Source organism: Toxotes jaculatrix, chromosome 21 (genome assembly GCF_017976425.1).
Source record: "Toxotes jaculatrix isolate fToxJac2 chromosome 21, fToxJac2.pri, whole genome shotgun sequence".
Taxonomy (NCBI): Eukaryota; Metazoa; Chordata; class Actinopteri; family Toxotidae; genus Toxotes; species Toxotes jaculatrix.
Window position 1 is genome coordinate 19,926,226 of NC_054414.1, and position 18,342 is coordinate 19,944,567.

General features: G+C 45.2%; 1 protein-coding gene across 1 annotated transcript in view; it reads left to right on the top strand.

Moving 5' to 3' along the window:
* grid1b (glutamate receptor, ionotropic, delta 1b) overlaps positions 1 to 18,342 on the top strand; it is a 297,936-nt gene that overhangs the window by 251,683 nt on the left and 27,911 nt on the right. The window contains exons 6-9 of the mRNA XM_041067268.1: positions 1,949 to 2,122; positions 4,931 to 5,092; positions 6,880 to 6,999; positions 17,615 to 17,716. Coding sequence (XP_040923202.1) covers positions 1,949 to 2,122; positions 4,931 to 5,092; positions 6,880 to 6,999; positions 17,615 to 17,716 — 558 coding nt within the window. The remainder of the gene's footprint in view (positions 1 to 1,948; positions 2,123 to 4,930; positions 5,093 to 6,879; positions 7,000 to 17,614; positions 17,717 to 18,342) is intronic.

Below are 18,342 nucleotides of genomic sequence, written 5' to 3' on the forward strand. Positions count from 1 at the left end.
AGGTGTGGCTGTTAAACCTTCCATCGGTATCGACAGCTGAATCCATCAGGGCCTGGCTCCTTTTTCCTCTTCTCTGTCGCCTTCAGCACACAGAACCAGACCCCAGGCTAATGAGAGCAGGGCGGCTCCTCCAAACTGTGGCTCGTCTCAGTTATTAAGATGAAGAGCGTCAGATTCAGTGATGCTGCACCTGACACAGTCTCACACTGATTCCATTCAAACTCTTTCTACATTTACCCAAATAACCGTGCTGTAGATTCTAACTTCTGTTTTATTATTTTTAATCTTGACAGGTTTATTTATGTCACAGATTCGAGTCTTCGGTTTTTGAGGTTCAGGTTTTTGTTGGAATCAAAATGTTTGACAGAGTTTTAGTGTTTAATAAAACCAGCAGACTCAGGACAAACACCTCAGCACGCTGCGCTTTCTATCATCTCAACTGTTAAGCAGCAGCCTCATTGCTTCTGAATGAGCTGCAGTAGATTGTCCACAATGTCCCTCCTAAGCGTCCTCAGTCAGGGTCCCATCTGTCCTAACAGCTCCATTACCTGTTTCTGGAAGTTACTTTGCACTCGTTGCTGTGTTTCTCAGAAAATAACCGTCCTCCAAAGCTCTCGTCTGCTTCTTCCAGCGAGTCCCATGGTCCTCAGCTCACCTCGCATTCACTCCCCACATCATCTCCCTCTTCAGTCTGCCTGAGCCTGAGTGCAGGTCATTACCATCCCTCTGTAATATCACATCCATCTCAGCTCCTCTTCTTCCTCCATTTTGTGGTTTACAGGTACTTTGACTATTGATTGTATTACTGTGTCTCTCTGAGTCCCCACGGTGCAGCTGTGTCCAGAGGCTGTTTGTAGCTGGTCTGAACGGCCTCACTCGAAGGCGAAAAGCCGCCGTAGCGTCCTCGTGGCTGCATCCTGCTGCCTCGTTGCTCTCTGTCTGAGGATAACTGAGGAAAGGTCCAGATCCCTCTTACTGTCACACCTTCGTGCACCTGGCCACTCACTGTATGAAGTGAGTGGGTGGTTCTGGACCCTGTTACATGGTCACATGGTCCAAAAAGCACTTTGTTTGAAACATCCTGAGGCCATCATCACATCAGCCAATCCTCTGAAAGCAGAGGACTGGGCCCGATACGTGGTTTTAATGACAGCTGTCACATATCGGTGTAATGTTTGCCCCAATGTCCACATACTTTTGGACTTTCCTCTTTCATCTCCTGTGAACAGCAGGACAGGAAGTGGACAGTCCGACCACACGCTGCGTCGGGGCCTGCGTTACGTTAAAAGGTCAGAAACGTTTCCGTGTTTCTCTCAGACGAGGACTGAGAGATGATGAGTGTTGTTTTTTCCTTGAGTTCAGTCCACAAATAAACGTCAGGAACATCACATTCAGACCTGAGTGTCAGTGAGCGGCGCTGAGGCGTCTCAGGATGTGTGAGAGGAGTCGACATGAGAAAGTAAATAAATTTCAACAAACAGATTCTTAACATCTCAGCAGCAATTACAGGACCTGGACTCAGGTCTGTTTTGACTTCAGACCCTTTAACCTGACAGACTGACGTCTTTTCAGAGACTTTTGTTTACAGACACAGCTTCATTTTTAATTGGACAAAGGACAAAGTTAAACACAGGAAATACAAAGTTGACTTTTTGAACAGAAAAACAAGCGTCGTTCGGGTGGAGTTGTTTAAGTTGTGGACTGTAATTATGTTTGGTTTTATAAAAGCATGTTATTTTTATGATTTCAGAGTGAGATTGAGGTTATCTGTAACACACCTCAGAAAATAATTGGGTTTCTCTGCGTCAAAGTAATTAAAAGTGCATCAGTAAAGGAGGCTTGTTAATGGACCTCCGGAGAATCAGTGATCAAACTCTGCTAATCAACCACAGGCTGAGTGAGGTCAGTGTCTCCTCCCTCACTGTGTCCCGCCTCCTCCTCACTGCAGGAAATCAGCGACACAGAGATCCTGGAGCTTACCCACAGTGCACTGGGGCGCATGACGGTGATCCGGCAGATCTTCCCCTTGTGGAAGGACAGCAGCACCCGCTGCATGAGACACAACCACCGGATCTCCTCGCTGCTGTGTGACCCTCAGGAGGGATACCTGCAGAACCTGGAGGTAACACACTCCATCTGTGCTTTTCTCTCCATACATTCAGTTTCATTTCAAACACAAAGATAATTCATCACAGAGACGTTTATGCTAATGTTCTCATGGTTTCTGTGATATTTGCTGACACAGAAATCACAGGTGGAAAAACTGGCATCATGTGTTGCCTCAGCTGTCCTCAGCTCTGGTGGTGTTGCTGCCATGTCTCCACATCTCAGGGACCAGTGATAGGACAGTGACCAGAGCCTGGGAAACCTGGATTTTCCCTTTGTTCCAGCAGTGATCAGATTATTACCTCTGCTTTGAAACTTATTCTCAAGCTACTAATTTGTGTGCTTTATGCATTTAGTTTGTTCAGAATAATTTGTGTCCAGGAATGAATAAATCATGTCTCATGTCACTTTATTAACCCTCATCTCCGTCTCTCGCGGAGGACAGAAAGACCAAAGACCAAAGAACAGCAAAGAAAACACAAACGTGAAGATCTGTGTTGTTCTTCGATCAGCGTGGTCCATAATCACAGAGATGGAGGAGGAAATGAATCAGTGCCTCATGGAATGAATTAAGTCGTCTGTGGGCACAATTCAAAGGTACAAATTATTAATCAGAGCAGACAAATGAAGTAATTAGAGGGTACAAATTATTAAATTAAGGGACAAAGAAAAAACTAAGTGGCCAAATTAGTCATCTGAGAACAGAAATGAATTTCTAAACATTTCTCCAAACTTTCTTCCTCTGATGTGTTAATATTTAATGTTTGAGGTCGGAGCACAGAGGCAGGAGCCTTCGCCATACTCTCAGTAACATGACCAGAACATGCTCACTGCACAGAGAGGGCCCAGTGTTACCTGGATGTGTTCAAATCACGGACGCACATCCATAAATTCATGAGTGCGTTCATGAATTCAGCCTTTCACACTCGTACTGTACACGTACAGCGGTGAGAGCAGGCTGTCAGAACACGTCTCCGTCTTCAAACAGCAGCTGAATGTCCAACGAGGACACACGGTCTCAGACCGTTGGCTCACTTCACTGATCCCAGAGCAGTGTGAGGTCTGCCGATGCTGCCATGCCTGGAAACGACCACCAGGAGGCAGGTGGACAAAGTTACACATCACATCATCTGAAACTGAATCAAATACTGTGAAATCAGTGTTTTCATTACCCAAACAGCACAGGGTTAGAGTGAGGTCTCTGTCCCCACAGGCTGTCTCACTGAAAGGATCAGTATTCTACCCTCACTGCAGCTGAGTTTCCTCACAACACGGACACAAAACATCTTCATTATTATAAAACAAAGGAAAGCTGAGCCTGACAAGCTGAGCCTGAGATGTCCTAAAGCAGCCGCCGTACAGAGAATGAACCCAAATCCAATCAGCCTCAGTTGTGTTGCCTCCCACAGTTTATGGTCACACTTATTTATGAACACAACGCTGCTTCTGATGCCGTTAATCCGTGTTGAGTTAGTTCCATGAATAATATCAACAATAAAACTGAATCTGGTCACATTTAGTCTTTACTAGTAGTCACACACACACACGTACACACACACACACACACACATGCACACACACACACACACACAGCTATTATTTGTAGTGATTTGAAATAGCATCGTGATGTGTTTGACATTTAAATACAGCAAACAGAACTATTACTATAATTCATGCTGACAAACAGTTTTTGTCTTGTCCTGACATTTGTGGAGATGAGTGTATTTTTCCAACAGCTCCAACATCAGAGCTGAGACAACACCAAGGTCACACACTGTGTCTGTTTGATTCTCTTTCTGCTCCCAGTTCTGCTCTTTTCTTATTTTTCTTATCTTAGTCTCTCCCTCTCTCTTCTTTGTTCTCTTACTGTCCTCCTCCCCTCTGTCCTCCGTCCTTTGCTTCATTGCCTTCAGCCTCTTTTACCCGTTACTCTGCATTTCATTTCCTCTCACTTTCTTTCCTCCTTTGTCTTTTCCCTCTTCTTCCCCTTCTCCACTGATTTGCCTTGTGATGAGTGAAACTGCTGTTTTCCTTTTATTGTTTCTGTTGTTTGTTTGCAGGTGTTTGTCTTTTTTCTTTTCTTCCTCAAACCCACAGTCGTTCTTTTTATTTCTCATTTTCTCAGTTTCAGTCCGACCTCCTCCGTCTCATTTTCCCTCCTCTCATGTTTCTTGAACAGTCTCTTCTCCTCCTTCTCCTCCACCTGACAATGGTCACCTTGTTCTCCTTCTGTCCTCACCTGAAACTGTCATGGAGGCAGGTAAAAGAGGGCGTTTGTCTCAATAATTCATGCAAAAGGAAGTTAAATGTCCATGTATGACGGCCACCCCCCCGGCTTCCTCCCTGATGAAGGACAGAGTGAGCGTCCAGCAGTGAGACACTGTCAGATTCACTGTCTGAGTTCTGCTGCTGCTGCGAGGAGCAGAAATTACAGCTGTAATCAAACGGTCTGAAATTTCATCTGAATAAAAGGTGATTAAGTGCATGTTACCATCACCTGCATCACCTGGAGATTCTCCCGAGGACGTGACAGGGCGATGAATGAGGCAGCAGTGGCTCTGATTGGTCGAAGCCTTTTGTTGCTGCTTCACATCTAAAATGGATGAACTTGTCTGGTCCACGTGTTCTTCTCTCTGTCTCATGTAAAAACACAGTTGGATGGACGAACAGATGCTGTAACTGTAGTATGTGCAGAGTTGTGAAACTGGATCTCGGGCTGTTTGTGTGTAGGTCGGCAAATGTGTGCAAGAATCTGTGAACGTGCATGTGTGTGAATCATTTGTGTATTTAACATCTTTAACTAGCGTCTTCCTGCTCTCTCCAGGTGTCCAACCTCTACCTGTACGACAGCGTGCTGATGCTGGCCAACGCCTTCTACAGGAAGCTGGAGGACAGGAAGTGGCACAGTATGGCCAGCCTCAACTGCATCAGGAAGTCCACCAAGCCCTGGAACGGAGGCTGGTCCATGCTAGAGACCATCCAGAAGGTACTGAGGCTTTCTCACATCAAACCAACCCACTGTGTCCTCAGGCTCATGGTGCGTTTGGACAAGAGGACGTTCACAAATGTCCCCTGATGCTCTGCAGCTGTCCTTTTACTACGGGAGCAAACCTGATCCTCCTTCATTATTTAATCTCTTATGATTCATTTGTTGTTACACAAATATTTCATTTGTACTCAGTATAACTGAATTTTTATTTCTCATTTTCTCAGTTTCAGTATTTTTGGCATCACAACCAAAGATAGGTTTGTTTAATTAAAGCTAAATATAGAAGCGTTCATCAGGGGATCCTCCCTCAGACTCAGCATGTTGATCTGCTGCAGTGATTCCTTTTTCAAGGCTGCTCAACTGATTAACAGCTTGAATGTGATTGAGTCTTCATTTTCCAAATTGCCTTGATCTCTTCTGTAGTACAGGGCAGCTTATAATACATCATCTGATTCAACATAGATTAAAAAATTGTATATTTTCTTTTCCATCAAAGATTCAATTGAAAAAAGCCTTTGAAGCCTGAGGACGCATATGGAGGAGAACATTAAAGTATTAAATAGATTTATTTCAACCTTAACGAGGTCTTTGTTAACAAAACGTAAATGAAACATGAAGCGCTGCTGGTGAGACATGAAAGGAGAAATGCGTTCAGCCTGAACTCTGACGTACGTGGAAACAGCCTCGTCTAACCTGCAGGCGGGTTCTGATGAGTCCCTCTGAGCTCCAGCGGCTCAGCTTCTTATTAAAAACATGAGTTTGTTTCTTTGACACGTCTCATGTTAACGACCTCTGAGCTCGTTAGTGATCTTTCTCTCTCCTCCTGTTTAACATGCTCGTGTTGGTAAACGCTGAGTGAACCTGTCAGGTGCGTGTCAGCGCCTGCTGCACTCCAGCTTCACCGCTGTCACCTCTGCAGACTGAAGGGCCCAACGTTCCAGCTCCTGAAAGTCCCTGCTGCAGCTCAGCGCTTCAGATGGATTAACACTTTAAAGTTTCGAACAGAGTTCTCAGAGAGCAGTGCTCAGCTGCACATATTCAGAGAGTGATTCAGTAAACTTCATCAGAAAACTGATTCAGGACCAGAAGCATCGCCGAGTTTATACCAAGCTGCTGAAAAGCGAAACAAGCGTCCTGAGACATTATTCTCCTGCAGGTGACAGTGACTGTGACCTTTGCAGCTGGCACAGGAACATTTAGTTTGCTGGCTTGCGGTGACGGGTGCCTTCAGTCTTTCTTTACATCAGACAGGAACTGATGGAAGCCGCGGGACGACATTTTATCCACGGCCTTTCAGCGGCGCCGCGTCACCGTGTGATTCCTCACACATCTGGAAACTTTGTTTGCTTCTGCACGTTCTGCATAAAATCCATGGGAGTAATCAACACGGGAGCCGAGAGCAGAGCTCGCTGATCATGAATTAATAAAGCAGATCATTAATTAATAATCCGCTGATTAATTAGGTATCTATATCAGTTCTCTCTTGGACCGATGGTTTCCATGGTGATTTCTGTGCACTACGTGACCCTTTGCCAGTTTGACATCGATATCCCACAGCTTAGCAGCTCACAAAGCATCGTGGGACAGAGTCTGATACTAATGGTGGCAGGAACAGTGTTCCACAGGTTGTCATAAAGAAAGTGTCGTGGTACAGCATCAGGATCAGCAATAAAAGCTTCTCTCTCGTTTGGACTCTTAAAGTTTCCAAAAAGGAAAGAAGTCAAATAAAATGATGAATTTTACATCCATGTGTCTGTTTCTCTCTCTGTGTTTGATTCCTTCAGGGGAACATCACAGGTCTCACAGGTACGATGGATTTTAAGGACAGCGGCTCCAACTCCCACGTCCAGTTTGAGATTCTCGGCTCCAGCTTCAGCGAGACCTTCGGCAAGGACATCAAGAGGGTGAGTTCACAGTGTCTCACTTTGAATGAGTGAAATGGACATAAACAGTGCAGAGGTGACATCGCCTACGTGTCAAACCTAAAACCCACCCCATTCGTCAGCCCAACGCCGCCCTCTGATGGCCCCTCTCTGTGGGCGCAGCATTTCATTCAGCCATCGGACAGTTAGCACAAGTTTAAAGGGAAAGAAACTCAACTCTGAGCATTGAACGTGTGAATGAAAAGACATTTTCCTGTACGTCTGAATGTTTGTCACTATACACAGTTGAAGATTTCCTTTAGCAACCATCGGGTGGGCAGGCTGCCTACAAGCTGCCTGAGTTAGCCTGTGATGCTAATAAGCTACACACATTTCAAACTCACACTCACACACAAGCCCCTTTTGCTTTCACACATTAACACACACCATCACACATACATCTCCACACTCTCTCTCTCTCTGTCTCACATTCTTTCACACACAGTCTCTCACTTACACAGTAACTGACACACACACATTTACATTTCATTTCACTTTCAGACGTGGAAACGTGCTCTGAGGCGCAGACGTGACCATAACGTGGACGCGTACATAGACACACACTAACACACACACAGGCACTCACACACACACTCTGCCCTCAGTGTGTTTGTTCAGTGCAGCGTTAGCCTGACAGCACTGCCCTGCACCGTACAGACGAACCCTGCAGGCTGTTGTTGTTGTTCTTGATGCAGTTGAATGTCATCAGTCATCAGCCGGCCGTGTTAGACCCCTCCCAGCCAGTGGTGCTGAGGGGAGGCTGAACTCAGTGTTCTTAAAATCCCGGCAGTGGCCTTGCTTGGCTCATAAATTTTTGGTAGCTTGCAGTATTTAATGTGTGGCTTAGCTCGGTTTTTGTCTTTGCTCCTTTACTGAATTTGGATCTGCACATTTTCCTCCAGATGACTGGAGGTGTGATGGAAGGTAAATGCACCTGAAATCAAGTTTCCCACCAAGTTCATAAGAAAAAGTCTGAGCACTTTGGTATGTGAGGGTTTCCTCACACTCCCCTGGAAACCCAGTGATTAAGAGGCAGACTATGAATCCTAAACCTCTGGTATAGAAATCTGAGTTTGTTCTCTACTGAACATTACACATTCTGTAAATGTGACTCATTATGAATACAGCATTTACAGTTAACAATGGTGGGTTTTAAAATAGAATATGTAGTGTAACCCTGATCAATACGAGGAGATTTACATTAGAACCTGTACAGCTCATTAAATCCCACTCAGTGTTATTTCCGTGTGGATGGATGCAGGATGGCCTCAGGCCTGCTCTTACTGCTGCTGGTACATGATCAGTGCTAATAACAGCCCTCTCTCTACAGATATTGATATTAGTGTGTGTACGGGTTGTCTTTTGTCTTCAGGCACTGTTCATCAGCATTAGTCTTGGTGTCAGCTGGTTCACATCCAGCAGCTGTAACACACCCGTTCAGACTCGTCCTTCAGGGACTGGATCACTCCTGCGCTGCAGGGCTGTGAGGGGACAGTGTCCAGGTTCAGGACTCCTGGCCTTGGTGTTATGAGGCTGAGGAGGTTTTGATGGACATGAAACTCTCCGTGAGTCTTCAGCTCTAAAGATGAACAACTGCATTTGAAAATATGTGTGTATTTGATAAAACCTCGAGGGAACCAGGCTGTGTATCAGCCCGATGACTGAACTCCTCACGGGTGGTTTCTGTCATCGTCCCCTCTAAAACTCTAAAACATGAACATAAAAAATGAATATCTGCGTATCTGTGACAGTAAAACCTGAACAAGGCGTCATTCTGAAAAACTCAACAACAACAACACGTCTCACGGGTCGCACCATCATCGGTGCCTCGCGGGAGCTGCGGTCGTTGAACGGTGATGTGTCTTCCTCTGTGGATGAACTGTCATCACTAATGCGACAGCGAGCTCCAACAGCTCTCACTCCATTAAGTTTTCCAATCAGTGAGAAAGTTGTTTAACCGTGTTACGTTAACCCTGATTAACAGCGTCCCTGTTTAGGACTGTGAACACTCATCTGCCGCCACTAAACCAATCAATATTTAACAGGATGAAGGAGTTTAATTAACACTCAGGTGGGTTTTAAGTCGCCTCCCTCACTGTATGTAGGTGCTTACAGTACCTGAGTCAGTACAGAAGATCGTTGATAGAGAGCTAAAATATAAACATGTTCTAACTGAGTCTCACTTTAAAACACATTTTTGATTCGTGTTGAAAACAAAAGTAAAATATGAAGAGAAAGAAAATCAGGTGTGTGAAGAGGTTTTTTCTGTTCGGCGACATTAAGCACATACCTGTGAATTATTGAATGAATACTGACTTTACAGCAGTCATAACAGTTTAGATGATTTAGCAGCTTGCAGGTACTGTCAGTGTAACACACACACGCTTACACACACACACACACACACACACACACACACACACACACACACACACACACACACACAGACACACACACACACACACACACACACACACAGAGCAGTTGCTGCAGTAATGAAGATTTAATCACCTGGCTTCTCATTCTGAGTTATGAGTCCCCCTGTGTTACATAATGGCCATTAAGAGAACATAGGCCCATAGCTCTCTGTCTCACACACACACACACACACACACACACACACACACACACACACACACACACACACAAACATGATACCCCCCCACATGCACAGAAATGTATCTCCTATATAAGCACTCACTCACACACACACCTCCCAGTTATTAGTCCTCTCACATACAAATGAGACACATTATTATTACCATGCAGAGCGTGTGTGTGTGTGTGTGTGTGTGTGTGTGTGTGTGTGTGTGTGTGTGTGTGTGTGTGTGTGTGTGTGTGGATCTCCTGTGTCCTGTAAAGTGCCTCACACACAGTGTTCATCAGCATCCATCTAAACACGGATCTCTGTCTACATGCATCAGTACCTGAAAGCATGTGAGCCTCCACACGCAGTGAGCTGTACAGTGTCTGCTTGTTTTCGTCCCTGGCTCCTCCTGTTCAGACACTGAACCTCATCGATTCAATCAGTTATCAATCAGTTATCAGTCAGTTATCAGTCAGTTATCAGTCAGGATGTGTAACAGGTGATGGTTCACTCACTCTTTGTGCTCTGAGCTGCAGCGTAGTTACAGAGTGTGGGCGTGTGCCGCGCTCTGAGAGCCGCTGTAATGTGGCTGACCTACATAGTATAATGTGCCTGAGCTCGTCCTGTGGATTCACTGAGTGAGGACTGAACTCACACGCTGCTTTGTCTTCACAGGCTGTGGAGACACTGCGTCTGAGACTGATGCAAGTAAACCTGAATTGTTAGACTCATAGAGAGAACTGACTCAGCTATGAGCTGCTGATGAACTGAAATCTGCTCAGAGTAAACACTCACACCTCCACCTGTGCACTGATGTTAAACGCAGGAGGTTGTTCATCAGGTGAATCCTGTTGTGACTGCTGAGTGTGTCTCTGTGAGACCAGCAGCAGAGCGTTGAAGTGTCTGTTTCTTGGCTGAGACTCTGGTGTTGGTGACGGTCTTTGATGTCCACACCTGCTTCTGAAAACCAAATTAATTAGAAGAGAACGGTGTGAGGCTGTCTGAAGCTCTGCTCTGAGCTCAGGAACTGTGTCCCACTCGTCCGTCTCATCTCTGCAGGACTGTCCAATCGTGGAGGCTTAACTGAGCTGGAATCTTAAACAGCGAGCCTCCAGTTTATCTCACACCGAGCGATTTCTTCTTCAGGCGGGTTAAATCTGTTTGGCCGACAGAGAGATGAGGCTGCTGTGAGTTGATCGTACACAGGAAAGTTTTATAGAGTTTCTGAGGCACAGGTAGATGCTGTCTGCCTGGCGGTGAGATATCAGCTGCTCGTTCTCATGACTCACACACACACACACGCACACACACACACACACACTCACTCGATTCATTTCCCCCTACAGTGTTAGTGTTATCCGAATCTCCATCTCCATCTTCCTGTGCCGTCCACGCCTCTCTCCTCTCCTCCCAGGGCCATTTCTCAAAGCAAATTTTCCTCGCAGATGAAACACCACTCCCCTCCCACCTCCAGATCAGACCTGATAGAGATTGAAATGTTATTTCCCTCTTTCCCCGGAAACTTGTGCCGCAGCGCTCTGGTCCTTCAGACCTCCCCCGTGTGTTATTCCATCTATCTGTCCTCACTTTTCTCATCTCATTGACTTTTGATGTGTCTTCCCAGCAATTTGTTGTCGGTAAATCGCCCTCCCACGAAAGACGGCAAAAAACTCTGGTATTTTTTCGTTCCTCTTCGATTGGTGGCGGTGGCTGAACGCGTGTCAGAAGACATTATGCTCTCGCCCACGATCCTCAGAGGGAGTGTCGGCGAATCGCTGTTTTTAATCAGACGGAGGATGGCCGCTGGGATGACTTCAGCAGACAGATAGCCTCTCCAACTTCTAATAAGGCCCTGATTTAGTTCCAGTGCTTTTCAAACTAGGGTCTGAGGACCCTCAGGGGTCCTCCAGGGAGTCCTTAAGGGGTCACCCAGCAAAGTGAGAAAAATTAAGATCTAATTAATTATGATTATAAACAAATGAGACCATTAGTGACCAACTCAGTTTCTCAACAGAGGATTTGTGACTTCGAGATAAACTTTATTGATCCACAGGGGAAATTGCTTGGTCACAGTTGCTCAGTTGCAAAGAAAAAAAAAAGGTTGATGTTGATCCAATCAAGCATGTTCAACCTGTAACAAGCTCAGCAGCTGACAGCAAACCCTGACCTGCACACAGTTCACGTCACCCGATAAGATCAGCAGCTCACGTAGTGTCGTGTAGAACACCTCGGCGCATTAAACGTTTGTATTTCACTACACTTTGAATCAGTAAAGTAAAGCCTGACATTTTCCCCTGTCTCCTGTCCATCGCTCTCCTCTTTGTCTCCGTCCACTCTCTTTTGTCTCCGTCAGTCTCTTCTCTCCCACAGTAGAGCTAAAGAGGTTTGCAATTATTTTGTTGAGGATAGAAATTATCCACCCATTTGTCCGTAATGGGGACTGCATTGTTACTGGCCCCTGTGAAATGAATCCATTAGAAATGTTGGAGAATGAAAATGAGCCTCAGTCGGTTCTAATTTCAAATCCCTCAGGTAGTTTGGAGTCGTTAACAACAATTTGTGTCTTTGAAAACTAGAAGCTTGCTAATTTCTGTGAATAATACATGGAACAAGATAGACATTTTCTTCCTTTTCATTTTTCCCCGAAGCCACAGAGATGTGGTGTGTTTTTCTGTTCGGCGTGGGCAGTGATGAATGACCGCACAGCTCTTGGATGTCCTATAAAGAGATGCCAAATTGGACTTGGTGATAATGGCGGGACTGAGAGTGAAAAAGCTGTAATGAAACAGAATGACAAAACAGATGTAATGTTTGGATTTCAGAGAGGACTGGAGATAAATCCATCCCCTCAGTCACAGAGAAACGCCGTATGTCTGATCATATGATTCTCTCATAAATGCAAATCATTAGACTATTAAATGGGACACTACTGTTTAAAATCAAACTCTGGACTGGATATTCACACAGAGTGCCCTGCACTCGCCTTATCAAATGTATATCCTCAGATTAAACAAAGATGAAGTTATATCTGATAGAACAAAGATTCCAGATCTAATCATAATGGAATGAATGAGCTCCCAGCCTCCTTTCACCTTTCACCCTCACCTTACGACACCTGGAGACTTGTACATCGGTGTCCTGACAGCACCTGACCCGGACATGATGGCGGCACAGCGTTCACAGGGTGGGTGCAGAAGGACTCAGGTCCTCTCCTGTCAGACGGGGACTGGGCTCAGGGCTCGTCACCTCTTTGATCAGCACTAAAGGAGACGTCTGGGTGAATGTTCCCGTGATATGATTGAATTCAGCAGGTTGTCTCGGCTGGTCTGAGGCCTGGGAGCAGACACGGGATCAAGATATTGTAATTTCATCTTCCTCTTCAGTTTTGATGTTTCTTGTGGAAATTATGCCCTGATGATGGCGCAAGGTTAAAATCAGGAAGTTCAGAAAACAAATTCAGCTCCTGGTCTGGGACCATCCACAGGAAGTGTAACGGAGACGTCGTCAGAAGTCACTGAGATATCTGACCAAACATTTTGATTTTGTTTTCTCTCCTTCATTTTAAACAGCTCGCTCTGTGCACTCGTCATGTCACGGATTATTTACATAAAGCATCTCGTGGTGAAGCTAAAATAATTATTTTAATAATTAAAATAACATAAAAATATATTTTCTAAAGTTTTGTGATCCAGTGAAGGCTGAATGTGAAGTGTGGCTCTGTGGAGTCCCTGCAGCAGTTCTAATTATCTAACACCCACGGAGCGTCTTCAGAACAAAAAAGGTAGAAATGAAAAGCTGGGAAACACACACACACACACACACACACACACACACACACACACACTAATTGCCATTCATATTGGTGTGTTTTTCTTTGAAAAGGCCCCAGAGAGCGTAGCTTTGTGTAGATTAGAAACATCAAAGACGTTTCATAACAGTAAAATGCATCAGAGAATATCGTGTGAAAGGAGCGTGAAACTGCAGCGGCGTGGAAAGTTGAAATCCTGATCAGCGTGTGTGTGAGGTCATGTGTGTGGGTGGCTGCACATGTGTGTGTGTGCAGCCCTGATCTTACTGTTTGTGTGTGTGTGTGTGTCCTTGGAGCAAATATGTGTTTACCTCAGCAGAATCACTTCATAGGGACTTTGCTTTTATTAAAATACTACATGTGCCTGCAATGAGAGCAGAATAGATCACAGTCACCGCCCACTCTGTGTGATTGACAGCTGATCTCTGCTGTATACTGCAGTAACCTCACCCCCTCCAAAGCCATTTTAAATCACCAATCAAAGGAAAGGATGAAGAGGAGGTGAAGGTGTGGAAATAAAAAGGAAGTCTGGCGGGGAGTCAAGGCGGGGAGCAGCGCGGGGCGAGGGGGAGGTGGGAGCTGGTGGTAAATGCTGGCATTTCACTCTGCTGTCCACGGGAGAGTGAGTTACAGAAATACAGCCAGCCTAGCCTTTTGGATGACAGGTGGAAAAAAAGAGGCCTGACATTTGAGGGAAAGGAAAGAAGCAGGGAGGACAGGAATAATGCATGAGCGGCGGCGCTGCGAGCGAGGGAGAAATTTATCCGCCATGTTTGACCTCCGCAGGGACGAGAGCAGGACGTAAAGACAGAGGCTGGATATGAAACCGGCGTGGACAAGGTTTCCAGATCAGATCGGTGCTCACAGTCTTTACAGATGATTCCTGAGCATTTTTCAGTTTACAAAGATTTGATTTAAGCTTAACTTGGTCAGGTTAGTGTCGCTCTGAATACATTTCTTTTTCTCCGAAACAAATTCAGAACATTTTCTCTGCCTAAAGAGTCGACTTTCATCACATGCTTCAAAGAATCGAGCTAAACCTCAGCTAAGCCGCTGACTCATCCTGCACACTGAACATCAGCAGAAAGAGGAGAACTCAGCGGCGTGATGGAGTTCCCACTGACAAAGCACTCGTGGAACCGGCGCACCTCGGTGCAGCAGAGTGAATTCACAGCCCCGTCCCTGCACGGCAGGAGACACGTTCCAAAAGGCTGCAGACACTTCAGGAGAATGAAAAGCAACCAGTTCATCACTTCATCACTTCCAGTCCATCTTATCTGTTCTGTGTGACTTCCTTCACTGCTGTAGAAATAATCTTGGACCACCACGTGTGTTTTTTTATTTTATGCTGTTTTAACACTTTGGTTTATTGTTAAAACAGAATGAAGAACACAAACACTGACACATCAGGTGAAGAAGAAGCCGACGCGTCGCTGCTCTGTGCAGGCTGTGTAATCTGATGATGCTGTAATGAAACGCCACATGTCCCTCGGCAGAGTCTTGGAGCATATCTCGTCCTCTCATTAGTGGCCTCTCTCACAGCACAGAGCAACACGATCGCCGTAACTCAGCGGAATGAGCCGCAGTTAGGAAGACCGGCAACTCACCTGGGATTGTCTGGCATTTTGGAAAATCTGTTTCTGCTATTAATAATCTAATGCTCAGATTGTCAGGAATCATAGGTGGTGTGTTCACGGTGATGTGCAGCTCGGTGCAGAAACAGATTGTCTTTATTATTTCTTCACAGTGAAGTTTAGCTGTTGAACAAACTGCTGTCATCAGGACTTTACTGAAGGAATCCCATCAATAAATCAGTTTTATCATCAATAAATCGTCACCAGACGACCAAACGTTAGCAGAAATAAATCTGAAAATGTTGTTCTTCTACTTCACAGGTTTTATTGAACCATTATACAAGTTAAAACCTCTAAAGCCCAAAGTATCACGTCCATGTGATGTTAAGGGAGCCACCAAACATGAGTCAGACTTTAACATCATAATTTTATTTTATTTCCACCACAGTCGTTTAATCTGTGCTGCGTCTGCTGTAAACAGACACCATTAGCAGTGTGACTGGGGACAGTGAAGGCATCTTAAAAACTGTGAAGTCCCATTTCTGCCCTCCAGGCTGCTGAAGACCCGCTGACTCTGCTGTGCTTTACTGGCACTCTGAGGCCTCATTACAGACCCGGGGGGTAGAGCCACAGCCTTTGGTGATAATATTCTTCTTCTCCTTCCTTGGTTGGTTCTGATGACCGTGGCTCAGCAGTTCAAAGACTGGAAACAGAACAGAGGAACTGTGGACTTCATTTATCTGTGTTAATGAAGAAGGACGTGAAGAAGGAAGGATGGAGATCATCTAAAGGACAGCGGTGCTGAGAATAGCTCTCTGATTATTGAACGAGCGCTCCCTCTTTCTTTCCTTTTCAGACTTTCTCCGCCTCCTTCCTCTCATCTCCATTTACCCTCTCTCTCCCCGCCTCTCTATCAGTCCCAGCTCGCTCAACGCCTCCTCATTTTCTCTTCTCTTTCTTCTCCTGTTTCTCTCATCTTCAGCTCATGTTGTCATGTTTGTTTGGTTGGAGGGTTTGAGGACAGAGGCCCTGTTGTACAGATCGTAAAGCCCTTTTGAGGCTAATTTGTGATGTGTACTACACAGACGCCTGGGCCTTGACTGAATCCTGCCTCAGTCTGAGGCCAGAAACGCTGTGGCTGTGAAGGGCAGCACACACCAGCAGCGTGTCACCGCGTCAGGAAGATCCAGTGTCTCAGCATCAGCGTGTTTCCTGTCCGGTTCTTCACATTGTACTGATGGACGTTAAATACAGATGACTGGTACAATGAGACCAACTCCCCGTTTACTATCTATTGCAGCGTGCGGTTGTATAATGTTGCCACCAGAGCTTAATAAACACATTTCACTGTGCCATATCTAACAGTAGCATCACCATTAGAAGAGCATTAGCAGAGCGATTTGTTAGAGCCGACCCCGGGCGTGTTAGTGATGTGTTATTGTATGACCCCGGTTTGCTGTTTACAGCTCTGTGCACCGTACAGCAAGAAACAGATAGTGTGTTTAGCTTAACGACGCTAATTAAGACATTCTGTCAGAGATTACGGAGCGTGTTCACATTAACTGTCAACTAAAATGAATCAGAGCGTGGCTGATCATCAGCCCTCTCTGATGTGGGACTGACCTGTTTGTATTGTATTGATTTATTTCATCTCTTTACACCGATGCGTGAAACTAAACCAATTTGTTTAATTATGCAATAATTAAACAAATTTAATCCAAGACAGAATTAATCCAAAGCAGATTCCGTCTGCACGACAGAGGCCTTCATGTGCCATTACACACACTGTTTCTCATAAAGAGTGAAGCGTGTGTGTGTGTGTTTCCACGGTGATGGGATCACACACACACACACATAGCCAGGTGCTATTATGCAACACTTACCTGGAGCCACAGGCTCTAATGGGAAGCACCTGCTGACGAAAACAAACGGGCAGAAATCAGAGTGTAAAAGTGTCAGAAGGTGTTCGGTCGAATTTTTGGTCAGATTTGTTGTTGTGTTCACTTGTTGAAATTTTGTCACGTAGACAGGTTCAATTCACCTTTATCTGTGTCTCAGACCACGGGGACACAGGGAAAACCTCATTCCTAACTTTCCATCTGTCTTTCTGTTTTTTTTTTTTCTTTATGATTTATATAAATGATTTTATTTAACAAAAACATCATTATGATTTTCACAGTTTTATCAGCATCATACAGTCTCTTCTGCTTTCTAATGCATGTACATGGACTCAGTGTATGAAGCAAATGAATTCACGGTGCTCTTTGAGTCCATTTTCCTGAGAGGGATGTTTGGGGCTTTGAGAGCGTTGTCGGAGAAGCAGTGGGGTTTTGTTTTTTTAGATCTAATTAGGTCAGGTTCGTTTTGTGTTTGGTTGAAAATGTGATGAATGAAAACACGCTGGAGTGGGCTGTTGGCATTCTGCATAGATGTCTCTTAATTTTGTTCCACCTAATTTGCAGCATCCAACTACACATGAAATCAAATGAGACAGCATGCTCTGCTTTTGTGTCCACCTCTGTGTCCTCCCTGAGGACCTCTGACACACAAACAAATGAAGTGATTAAACCCAGTCCTGTGTCACTGTGCGACACTGACATTCTGTCTTCCCTCTGTCTTCTCCTGCAGCTCGCCACGTGGGACTCAGTTCACGGACTGAACGGGAGTCTGAAGGAGAGTCGAATCGAGAACGGCATGCAGGGCGTGACGGTCAAAGTGGTCACTTTACTGGTAGGTGACATCTGAGTAAATCACACTGAAGAAAAGAAATAGTTGGTGTATAAATAAAAGCAGAACATGAGATTTCCATCGTTTGAGCTTTGACTGCAGCTCTGTGAATCAGCTGTTTATCTGCACCAACCAACTCCTAACATTCACGTAGCATCAGTGGGTGGAAACACGCAGTAATTTTCATTTTCTTTTGGTGATTTTTCTGAAACTTCATTAAAATTTGCACAACACTTGGATGGATGCCTAACTGTTGCTATGTTCCACAAGTCGTCAGGCGAGATTACTGGGATTGTGAGCTGCAGTGGCAGCGATGCACTGAAGGGAACTGCAGCAGCTGTGCTTCATCATGCAAAAGATGAGATAAGCCACAGCTCATCTCAGGGGAAAATACTTGATGTGTACACTGGAATAAACACGCACATTTAACACCAAACTGAAATTCACAAACAGAAAAGAGAAAATATCGTCTCTAATATTTCACTCTGTCATAAAATCAGCATTTCACGGTCACCGGGCAGAGCCGCTGTCCCTCTTTCATCTTTGACACCAGCAGAGACCACATCAGGTTTCAGTCCTGTCAGCCAAGACCAGAGGTCTGAGGCTGCAGTGGACAGATGAAGACTGGG